Source organism: Corvus brachyrhynchos, unplaced genomic scaffold (genome assembly GCF_000691975.1).
Source record: "Corvus brachyrhynchos isolate BGI_N302 unplaced genomic scaffold, ASM69197v1 scaffold266, whole genome shotgun sequence".
NCBI lineage: Eukaryota > Metazoa > Chordata > Aves > Passeriformes > Corvidae > Corvus > Corvus brachyrhynchos.
In genome coordinates, this window is record NW_008238633.1 from 1,201,072 (window position 1) to 1,212,479 (window position 11,408).

General features: G+C 43.4%; 1 protein-coding gene across 1 annotated transcript in view; it reads left to right on the forward strand.

Annotated features, from left to right (window-relative positions):
• The first annotated feature begins 450 nt into the window (after window positions 1–450).
• Window positions 451–11,408, forward strand: part of NUP210 (nucleoporin 210) — a 43,917-nt gene continuing 32,959 nt past the window's right edge. The window contains exons 1-10 of the mRNA XM_017737286.1: window positions 451–791; window positions 2,179–2,330; window positions 3,033–3,164; window positions 3,979–4,075; window positions 5,541–5,691; window positions 7,360–7,492; window positions 8,232–8,390; window positions 8,868–8,936; window positions 9,234–9,340; window positions 10,344–10,484. Of these exons, the coding sequence (XP_017592775.1) occupies window positions 451–791; window positions 2,179–2,330; window positions 3,033–3,164; window positions 3,979–4,075; window positions 5,541–5,691; window positions 7,360–7,492; window positions 8,232–8,390; window positions 8,868–8,936; window positions 9,234–9,340; window positions 10,344–10,484 (1,482 nt within the window). The remainder of the gene's footprint in view (window positions 792–2,178; window positions 2,331–3,032; window positions 3,165–3,978; window positions 4,076–5,540; window positions 5,692–7,359; window positions 7,493–8,231; window positions 8,391–8,867; window positions 8,937–9,233; window positions 9,341–10,343; window positions 10,485–11,408) is intronic.

Consider the following 11,408-nt stretch of genomic DNA (forward strand, 5'->3'; position numbering starts at 1 on the left):
GCGCGCAGCCGCGGCGCCCCGCGCCCCGCCGCGGCCCGGCCTCTGCCTGCTGGGTTATTTCGCTGCCTCTGCAGGTAGCCTTCCCATGTATATTGCTGCTACCTCAAATTTACTTTCAAGAGGCTTGGTTCTTAATAACTCTTCAACTTCTGTTGTTGTTTACCTTGACATTTTTGGCACGCTGGAAGGGAGAGCTGGGCTCCACTCTGTTATGCCCTGGCCTGTTCCATGGGTTATGGGGAAGGTTGTTCGATTCGCTCTGGGCGCTGAGTGGGAGAAACAACAAAATTCTCAGGAGGCCGCAAACTTCTTGCAGACTTCAGAACATTAAGGTAGATTAAGGTATTTGGCAAATTTTAAAACAACATCCAGACAAAGCAAGGCACTTCCCAACTTTAATTTATCCAGACACCACACGGCATTGACTGGAATTTTTTAGTGCGGGTTACAATGTATTTCGAGAAGAAAAACGTAGGAGAAGAAAGAGAAAGGTGTGTAGCCTCCCGCCGGCGATGCAGCGTGGTCTCAGCTCCGTGTCAGCCCGGGCAGCGGGGCGGCCCCGGGCACACGTGTCCCTGTCCTTTCCCGGCTCGGCTCCGCCGGGCCTCCCCGGGCACGGCTGTGCTTTGCTGTTCCCGGCCCCACACGGTCACACGGCACCGATTCGGGGCTCCCAGCCCGCCACGGGTCACTCCGACATTTGCGGTCAGCCCCACTGTTGTGAACGAGGCTGAGACTTTTGAAAGGAAAAGTCAACTCGTTTATTTAACTGCTGAGAGCGGGAACCCAGGGTAAGCCCAGGCTCCGTGCGACAAGCCAGAATAAAACAATACTCCAACAACACAGTGAGACCCACTGGGTGCTCCCTTGGAGCCCAAGGTCCGCAGGAGGACCCCTCCCCTGGGTGCAGGTGGCTTTTAAAGTCTCTGGTGCCACCGGACTGGTGCATTTCTCAATCCTCGTGCTGATCGGTCCCTTCCCTGTCCGCTGGCTGGTCTGTACCTCCGTGCATTCCTCACCAGTCATTTCCAAACAAGTCCGCTTCATTGGTTGGCTCATTCTCCAATCCCAGTCCAGGGCATCGTCCTCATCCCTTGTACCCTACGAGGCAATGTACTAGAAAGTTCCTTCTATTAAACCCATTGGGTCCTTGTTAAATCCCCATCCAGGGTTACGTTCCAGCATTACACCCGTACAGTCTCGCAACTTCCCTTCAATTAACATGTCCATCTATTCCACCCTCAACTCCCCTCTTTTATATCTCATTTAAACAGTAATAACCAGCACCCTGAAACCAATTCATTTATTACAGCCCCACTGTGTCGGTGTGGAGCAGAGACTGAGCAAGGCTCGAGGGGCTAGGGGGCAGAGCAGTGACCGCCCCACCTACGCAGTGCTTGCCCTGTCCTCCTCCTTCCACCCGGCTGTTCCGAGCCAGTCAGTCATTCCTGCAGTGTCCTGCCCACATCCATGGTGAGCTGCCCACAAGCCCATTCCTGGAGCAGTTGTCTGCAGAGAAGCCATGCGAGTCGGAGCAGGGAGTAACAGACTCACCAATTTTAGGTCAAAATTCCATGTAGGCTTACATTGCACCAAAGATGATTATACAACTTTGCATGTTTCACACAGTGTTGCATATTTCAGCTAACCAGACTAAATCTTTTTTCCCCCCTTAAATTTCTTGATTAAGGAATGTTTCTTCTTGTTGTTCAGAGCCCCTGTCATAGCAAGGGTATATAATTGTGATGTTCTGCCATTGGGGAAGGTTCCAGTTTTTTCAGAACTGTGTTTCAAACTTGTTTTGAAAACACTGTTAACAAGTGGTGGATGGAACTTTAGTTAAACATGTTTCACCTTCATTTCAGTGTTCTGTATGTGTTTTCACTTGTTCCACACCTCAGAGGTCATCAGTAGTGAGGCCAAAGGCTTGCAGCTTTGAGGAGTAGCTGGGTACAGGGCTGGATTGCCTTCAGCAGTGACCTTGCCATGGTGGAGAGAAAGCCGTGCTTGTCTGCCCCGCCTCTGGCCTGGGCTTTCCCCTTCCTCAGCCCACGCCGGAGTCCTGGGGAGCTGCTGCCATCCAGCTCTTCCCAAAGCGAGCTGCTGACCATGCAGCACGTCCCAGGTGAATTGCTGGGGTGGCTTTAAGGCAGAGCTTTGATTTGTGTGCTGACACAGCCCAACCCCGCGCAGGTCGTCCACGCGGCCGGAGGTGGCGAGCATCGAGCCGCTGGGGCAGGACGGCTGCCGCTGCTCGCAGAGGGCGCTGGTCCAGGCGCGCTCCTCGCAGCCCACGCGCCTCACCACCATCATCTCTGCTGAGGACACACGTAAGTCTGAGCTTGGCTGAGCAAACCACTGCTTCTCATGGGCCTCCTGCTGTGCTCCGGAAACAGCAGAGATTGAGAAATGCACAGACAAATTTCTGTTCCTGTGCACAGTCATTTTAGGCTTTCCATGGGTGTGGGTTTTAACTTCTATTTGCAAATAGAGGGTGTGACTGAAATATAAAAAAAAATTTAATAAAAGTTACTAATGCAAATTCATATACTTTGCATTTGAAAAAGCTGGAAGTTGCCTTTGTGTCTGTCATACAGTGTACTTGGTTAGTTTTTATAGTGACAGAGAGGCAAAACCAGATGGCCAGTTAAAGGCCTTGCAGTCACTAACTGAAGGAGTTTATGGGGGTTTATTTTCTGTGGGTAAAAGTTATTAATTTCTCTGGGACATGAGAGCACTGTAGAAACTCTGCAGAAGCACTCAGAGACAACCCCTGTAAGTGTCAGTGCAGATGGAAATCAGAGTTTGTACAGATCTGTTCTGCAGTTCAGTGAGGAAGGGAGCTGTTCTTGCTTTCTGAGCCACCCTTTGACCATGCGTTTCTTCATCGAGGTCATGACCAAGTTCAGGTTCTGTCAGTGTCAGTGTCTTGTGTCACTGGCTAAATTTGGGTTGCATCTTGACTTATCGTTGTTCTTGATGAGCACATGCAGTGTTGTGATTTGTTGTGCTCTTTCTGATGTCCCTTCAAGTGACTGGACAAGTGCTTCGCTGTGATGCCATCGTTGATTTAATTCATGGCATTCAAGTTGTGTCCACAACAAGAGAGCTCTACCTTGAGGATTCACCACTGGAGCTCAAAATTCACGCTTTGGATTCAGAAGGTAAGAGATTTGCTTGTAGGAGATTAAATATGTACTGAAAGTTCTAATTGTCTGATGCATGCACTAGCTTTATTTGGGACTCAGTTGATTGAAGCCAAGTGGAGAATTTTAAGGGGGTTCTCTGGACAATACATTGTGAAATTGTCTTTTTTCTTTTGAGCTGAGGGTAGTCTAAAGAATTTTGCAAAAGGGTGTTTTTGTGACCAGTCAGGTATCCAACAGCAAGTTCAGAGGTGATGTTTGAGACCAACCACCTATTGCTCAATGTGTTAATTACTACACAAACACTCACTTCTGGGAGGCACCATTTGGGCTCATATGAGTCAGTGCGTTTGGACTGAATGCATCATTATTTAGTAGGAGCAGAAAACTTAGCTTTTTGTAGTCTGTAGCATCAGAAGAAGAACCATGATCTGATAAGAATTTCATGCTTTTGACAGTCAAGTTTTGTGCACACATAACACACCAAGCAAGGGATTTTTAGGACAACTTCTGAAAGGAAATAATGTGTGAAGCAGCTATAAAGGTTGAATTAATTGTTTTGGGTACTTTGAGAACTGAGCCATCATGTTTGTAAACCATGAATGCCAGGTGAAGTATGGTGATGTGTTAATAATGAAATGTAAATTTGTTTTTATCCTATCTGTAGTGCTGGATTTGTGGCTTGGTGTTTGTGCAAACTCAAGGGTGCTCCATGGTTGTTCTTGTAGGGATAAACCAGAAATTTCCTTGGGAAATAAGTCATGGTTTATATTCCAGGAAGACTCTATGCTTGTTCTCTATTTTTGTTCTAATCTGGTTGTTTGATTTGTAGGAAACACTTTCAGCACCTTGGCAGGGTTGGTGTTTGACTGGACAGTAGTGAAGGACCCAGAGGCCGATGGCTTCTCAGACTCCCACAACGCACTACGGTAAAGTCATTTTCTTTGGTCTCAAAAGCCTGTTCTGTTTGATGTGTAAAAACACTTCCCCACATCTAGGCAGTTCACTGAACTGATGCCTAAAATAACAATGCTTGAGGGTCAGTCGTTTCAGGTTGGGTTAAGTGTCTACCTACGGGACAGCCTGGGCACTTCCACCTCTGTTAAATTTAACTGATAGTGTTAGTGAGCAGCTCTGGGGTTGATCTTGCTGAAACATCTCTTGCAAAAGGAAGATTTATCAGTAAGATTGTTATCTCAGGATTTCAGCAGAGTTCTATTTTTAGCTTTCTTTTTGAGGAAAAAAGTCCCTGTCCTTTTCAGAAAGGAGCTCTCCAAACCTGAAGAGTTTCAGGTGTCAGTGGACACTTGGTGCTGGGGTTGAAATAGGATGATTGCTTGTGGTGAAACCAGTTCTCCTACAGAGCAGAAAGGTTAACAGCCAACTTCCATCCTCAAACCAATATTCCAAATACACTGCAAGGGGAGTGGGGGGAGCAAGCAAGGCTTTGCTGCTGGATAAACACAAACTCTGATTTTGCAGCCCTAGAGAAGCAGCAGTAGCTGAGGAAAGCCTGTTAAGCCCATAATACACCTGAAGCTGCAGGTATGAGTGAGAGCCAGAATGAATGGCTTAGTGGGACTGGGTATCCCAAGTCCTAGTCCATATGGAACTTCTTCTTTCAGTAAAGTATTTGCTGATGGGATTTTAACCAAACTAATATTGCTATATGCTCTACTGTTAGCATAACTATGATAGCATAAAGATATTCTACAGCTGGTACAGCTTTGCAAAATAAATTATAAATTGTCATAAATACTTTAATATCCATAACTGTTCTCCATACGGCCCTACTGGTTTTGCTGTGCAAGTGCGCGTGAAGCCAAGCAGATGATGTGCATACAGAAGGTGACACCCTGTAAAACACTCTCCTCTTTCCACTTCCCGTCATTTTCCCATCCATGGCCAATTCCTTCCCTCTCTTTTGCCACTTTTCCTTGAAATTTTTAACAGTTACTTCAAGTGTTCGGCTTGTAGATGATTTTCATGGTTATTTATTAAATACATCCTGGCTTTTTGAGAGAGGTCGAAGTTACATTCTGCGTTTGTTGAGCTGTTGCTTTTATAAACTTAAGCTTTGGGTCTTGCACATCAGTTGCTCTACAATATGGAGAGTTTTTGCAGTCTCACCTACTGTACAAACTGGAGGGGTCATTGTAGACAACATGTGCAGTCTTCTGATAGCTCACAAGCAAGCTTCAAACAAACTTATCTGTCACAGAAATTAGCTGCAGATACCTCGAAGAATGAGTAAAATTTGGATATCTGGTTCCAGGCAAACATCTTAAATTGGCTTAAAAATGGAAATGGCTGGGAATAGATGCTGGTGGTTTCTCTGTGGGCTTACAAAGGTTGGTTAACAATTTTCTATTCACTTTTTGATTCACCTTTCAGTATACTGAAGTTCTTAGAATCCACTTACATCCCTCCTTCCTATATATTGGAGATGGAAAAAGTTGCCAAGCAAGGAGATACCATTCTGGTGTCTGGAATGAAAACAGGGAGTTCTAAATTAAAAGCAAAACTGCAGGAAAGCATCTATAAGGTAAGAAACTTGAGTTTATCCTTATCTTTTGAATATTTCATCTCGTAGCCCAGTGTTCCAGGGGTGCTGTGGGTTTGCATTGTGGATGTCAGTGCTGGCTTGACTCTGTAGCCCACATCACAAGAGATGACACCCTGGGAGGGCTGGAGCTCGGTGCAGTGACCCAGCCCAGGACAGGGCATGTGCCAGAGATCATTTCTAAACCTCTGACAGAAGGCCCTGTGGCAGAGGAATGCACTCCCAGTGCTTCCATGCAGTTGAAGTTCTCCTGATATTCATACTATACATGCAACTAGAACCATTGCATTGGCCCTTTAGTCCCTTCAAAAAAGAACCAACTAGAGCAGTTCTTCTTTTCAGTCAATAAACATCTAGAAAAAGGTCTGCTCTGTTGGAAAGAACTTTATCTCCTGTTGTGCTTGAAATGAGTGTCATAGGAATAATTTCTTACATTCAGTTCTGCCTCAGGAGGTTTTGGTGTCCAGGGAAGGGCTTTGTGATGTGAGTGTCAGAGCTACCAGTGTTCAGCTCCAGTGCTGGGTGGTCTTCCCAGCTGCTGTGGAGGTCTGGGATGATTCTGTCTTTGAAGCTTGGGCTCACTGAGATTTTCATTTCACTCTGCAAACAGCTGTTTCTTCTCTTAATAGAATTTACAAGCACCTGTGAGAGTATTATGTTTAATTTAATTTATCATTGTGCTGGTATCAGCTTAATACTGCGCCTTAAAAAACTGCCTCCATAAAATGGGGGTTTTCTGAAGTTCATCTCGTCTCTGCAGTCTGGTTTTGCAGATTTGTGTTACTATATTTTGTGCTTCATGTTTCTGCTCAAAGCAGAATGGCTGTGGGCTATCTGAGCCTTGGCTGTAAAAAGTGTTCTACTGAAATATTATCTACATGTGTGTAGTGGTACCACTGGTAAGGTGGCACAAGTAGTAGTGCATGTTGAGAATTGTATTTTTGTTACAAAATTTAGTTTAGTTCTGCCTAATTGTACTGAGTACATGGACATACTCTACATTTTATCAGTCTGACTTCTTTTGAATGCTTGTAGCTTGGTTAGCTTTCTGGTTTAATATTTATATTTCTCAATTAGTTTTGAGCTGATACTGTGAGAGAAATGGAAACAATATTGTTCTGCTTGCAATTTTTTATCTTTCTGATTAATAGTTCCTTTCAATCTTTCACTGCTGCCAGACTGCACATTTTCAGTGAACATCCCTCAAACAGCTGTAAGAGAGTTTATACAATTACCTGTTGTATTCCTGATTTAATAGACCAGTGAGTTGGATGCAGCTTCCTCAGTGAAGTTATAATGGAGATGCTGTCTGGAGGTGCCATGTTTTACAGGGGGAAGATGGATTTCTGAATGTCTGAGTGATCACTGAGCATCTGCTTCAAGTTTTTCTGTATTCTCCAAAATGATCTTCATACAGACATGATTTTTTTCTTAATTCTTGCACTGTGTGCACAGAGCAAATCTCTGTACCATTTACTGTCCCTTGCATTGCCCTGTTGTGACAAAATTCAATATGAAAATATAGAGCCAGTTGCAGCTAGTAATGTTTTTCACTTCTAGATTCTAAGTTCCTGCTGCATGGTCTGTTTCAAACAAATGAGCTGCTTTAAATGTGGTTACTTTTTCTCTTTTTTCCCCCTTCATCAACAGGATGTACACCCTGCAGAAGTCAGATTGCTTATTTTGGAAAACATCCTTTTAAATCCAATATATGACATCTATCTTCTGGTAGGAACATCAATTCAGTACAGAGTTCAGAAACTGAGGCAAGGGAAGATCACAGGTTTGTTCTGTTCTCTTTTATTTTTATTTTTTAATGCTTTGTGTGAATTTTTAACTGCTGAGAAATTTTTAATTGTGTTTAAACTACTTTGTTAATATTTAATACTGTTTTCCTAAGGCACACAATGATACAGCTGTTTAGTTCTTTCAGTCAAAAAAAAAAGTGACTGTTAAGAATATACTCTTGTAGATTTGTCAAGGATGTAAAGACAAGGGTAACTTAGAACAGGAGCTAACACTCATTTTAGATGTTAACAGTCACTAAGGAGTGACTTTCTTACTTAAATCAAATTTAGATCAGTAACTTTTCTAACAGAAAATGTTTTATTGGCAAATGGATTTGCTCCACAAAGTGAAGCCTTTGTAAAGGTTAGCTGGCTTTATGCCCACTTGAGAGTGCAGTGCCTTGAGTTTTCCCTCTTCTCTTGTTTTTCCTTTTTTTCCTTTTTGTCTTCTTTTTTTTTCTTTCAAAGCTGGAAATCAGTTGGATGTTACGTCTTAATAGTGAGATGGTATTAACTGGGAATTGCAGTTTCACAGACACTGTAGTTTGCCAAGAAGCTCATTTGTGTGTGTGTGTGTGTTATGACGACAGAAGTGCTATTTTTACAAGCCATTAAGAGTACTGATTTAATATGTGCACTAGGCATCAGTAAAAAATAACCAGCAATAATTAGCAGCAGCCAAACACTGCCACACCTGCTTTTACTGGTTTGTGTGTTGTGTTGTTTTGCCTGCAGAAATAGCGATGCCATCAGATCAGTATGAGCTGCAGCTCCAGAACAACATCCTCGATCCCAAGGGAGATCCCTCCTGGCCAGTTGCCAAGCTGGACCAGGCAACATCCACTGTGACTGCATTGCAGCAGGGGCAAACCAACCTCGTCCTGGTGCACAAGAGTATCCTTCCTTGGGAATGCTTTTCCAGCCACTGCTCTGTGGCAGGGGACAAGCTTTCCACCCTTTGAAACACAAAAGGATCAAGTTATCCTCATTTGTACCAAGAGTCTGGAAATCAGGAGCACTGCTGGAGCCATGGAGAGCAGCACTGCTGTGAATTCAGTCTCAGCAGAGCTGTCTGATGCCTTGGAATGTTTTAACAAATTAGGTTGGCAAAAGATCACTTAAATCATGTGTGTTCCCCTCAGTCACTGTAGAAATGTGATGGGGCTTTATTTAATTTTTATGTTTCAGTCATTATATTCTCCAGTGAAATCTCTCCAAAGTGCTCACTGTCTTGCACTGAAGTGGGAGTAATGTTTATTTGCAGTGTACAATTAGCTTTAAAATAGCCAAAGAGACACAAGGAGTCCCAGGAAAATGCTGCTCTTGATTTGACTTGTGCTAAACTTGTGTGTTCCTTTACTGAGCCCTCAGGTATCCGCATGCAGGGCGTGTCCAGGCTGCCCAACAGCACTGTCTATGTGGTACCTCCTGCATATTTGGGTTGGTGTTGATGCAGTCTTCCTGATTGCTTAATGCAATTTCTTGCCTTGTTTCTGTGATTTTCATGCTGTAACTCCACGCTTCCGTTTCTTGTGTTAGTTTTCACAAAAGAGTGATTTTATTCATAAAAGTAGATCGATGTGAAATAGGTTTTATGTATTTTCCTGTGTCTCTGTAGTCAGCAGTTTAAAATAATGAATGTTCATCTGCAGAGTGTGGGCACCAGAAGCAAAATGCTTTTCTGCATTAGATAAAGAGGCTGTTGGTTTGTGCTGTTCAATATTTCCTGTTTTGCAGGATTTACAGTTCATCCAGGTGACAGATGGGTCCTGGAAACGGGCAGACTTTATGAAATTACGATTGACGTGTATGATAAATCAAGCAATAAGGTGTATTTATCTGATGTAAGTTGAAATGTTGGTATACTTTGCAGTGACTGTCTCCTAAATCCCTGCTTTGAAATTATTTGAGTGGTTTCTTATTTACACTGAGACAGGACAGTGCAAAGCGTGTTGTTTCTTGCCTTTTCATTTTTTCCATTTGTTTTGTTGTTACTTTTTAAAAATAAAGCACTCTGGGTGACTCGTGAAATTATTGGAGTCTTAAGTGCTGTAGAAAAAAATGGAAGTTGGACAGTGTCCTTCAGGTTGGATGGGACTTGGAGCAACCTCAAATCATCCAGTGCCACCCCTGCCACGGGCAGGGACACCTCCCACTGTCCCAGGCTGCTCCAGCCCCAATGTCCAGCCTGGCCTTGGGCACTGCCAGGGATCCAGGGGCAGCCCCAGCTGCTCTGGGAACCTGTGCCAGGGCCTGCCCGCCCTCCCAGGGAAGAGCTTCTTCTTAAATTCTATATACTAGGTACCAAATGTACACACAGTTCTTAAAAAACTGTAAAGAAAAATAATTTTAAAAAGGTCATTTACAACAAGAAAAAAATGTATTAAGTTACTGCTTTTCAGAATATTGGAGGTATGGGAATGTTATTTTATTTGCCCATAATTGCTTTTTGGGATGCAGATCTGGGTTTGAGCTAGAGCTCAGCAGGGTGCTTTTAAGGCAGTTATATTCACATGTTCTTTTGTGTTTTAGAAGGAAAAAGTTAGAAAATTACTGTAAAATATGAATTATTTAGTGGTATAAATATAAGTACCTTCATGTTAAATTGCATGTTGCTGATAATTTAAAAAAAAAAAACTTTGTGGAGTTAATGCTGTGTCTAAAGGTAAAATCTTACTGAAAGACTGAAACTTCCATAGGGAGAATTCTCATCAGTTTCAACAACGTGTCTTTGAAGTATGCTATTAAACAATACTTTGCTCATTGACTTGTTGTATGTTTGTGGCTTTCTGTCCTCTATTAATGTCAGTTACCTGTGGCAATTTCTGTTTCATATTCTGGTTTCAGAACATCAGAATTACTACAGAGCTGTCCAAAGAATACTTTGAGGTGCTGCAGTCATCTCTGAATGGATCCTATCATTATGTGATGGCACTAAAGGCGGGTGTGACCGTGATTGATGCTGCCCTGACATCAGTAGTTGATCAGGTGTGTCTTTGTGAAAACTCTTCTGCTTCACTGGTAGGCCTAAAAATAATTGAGCCGTGCAGTAGTGATTTCATAGCAAAAGGCAGCCTAAGAATTACGTGGGTCTGAGCTGTCTTGCTTTGAACAGATTAAGAACCAAATTCTAAAATCCTTTCTTCATGAAAACTGTCAGTTGAGTCAACAGAGGATTTGCTTAAATAAAGACTGTGGGATTTTGCTCCCGAGCATGTGGCAAACTCCTGTTAAGGCAGTGGTGCACAGCACTGATTTCTTTTCTCGTGGCAGATCCTTGTCCTGAGCAAGGGGCCTCTCACAGGCTGAGGGAATTTTACACTTTATTGTGGTAGGATCATCACTCTCATACCCTGGCCTTGTTCTGCAGTCAGTTACATTGGGGAAGTTTGCTATCAATTGGTAAGTGACCTTAAACTCTGGAATGACAATCTGCCAAATGTATCAGCCTGCACATTTCTCCAGATTAATATTCATTAACTTTCTGCTGGTTGGGCAGGCTGCTGAATGTGTGGCTAACTAGGGCACGTGGTGTGGAAGTGAGTTGCTTTTGCTTGAGACTTCAACACTTCAACCCATTTGCTGTGAGATCATTTTAGTGATTCCTTGAGCAGAATTAAGTAGATCCTTGAATGTGATAAGCCATGGTCATTCTCTGTGTCAGAGATGTTCTCTTCAATGGAAAGGCATCCACTGAGAGCTGGTTTTCCTTCAGAACTGCAGTAGCAGTGTGTTGTGCCAGAGGGTTGTGGCACTGCAGTGACAGCAGAGCTGTGAAGGCCAGCATTTGCAGGGGTTGAGCTCTGGGTCTTCCAGGCTGAATTTTGTACAGAGTGGGATGAGCAGAGAGTAAATGCAGGTGTCAAGCCTCCAGACTGGCTCTCCAGATGAGGTCTCAAGTAGGAGTAGTGA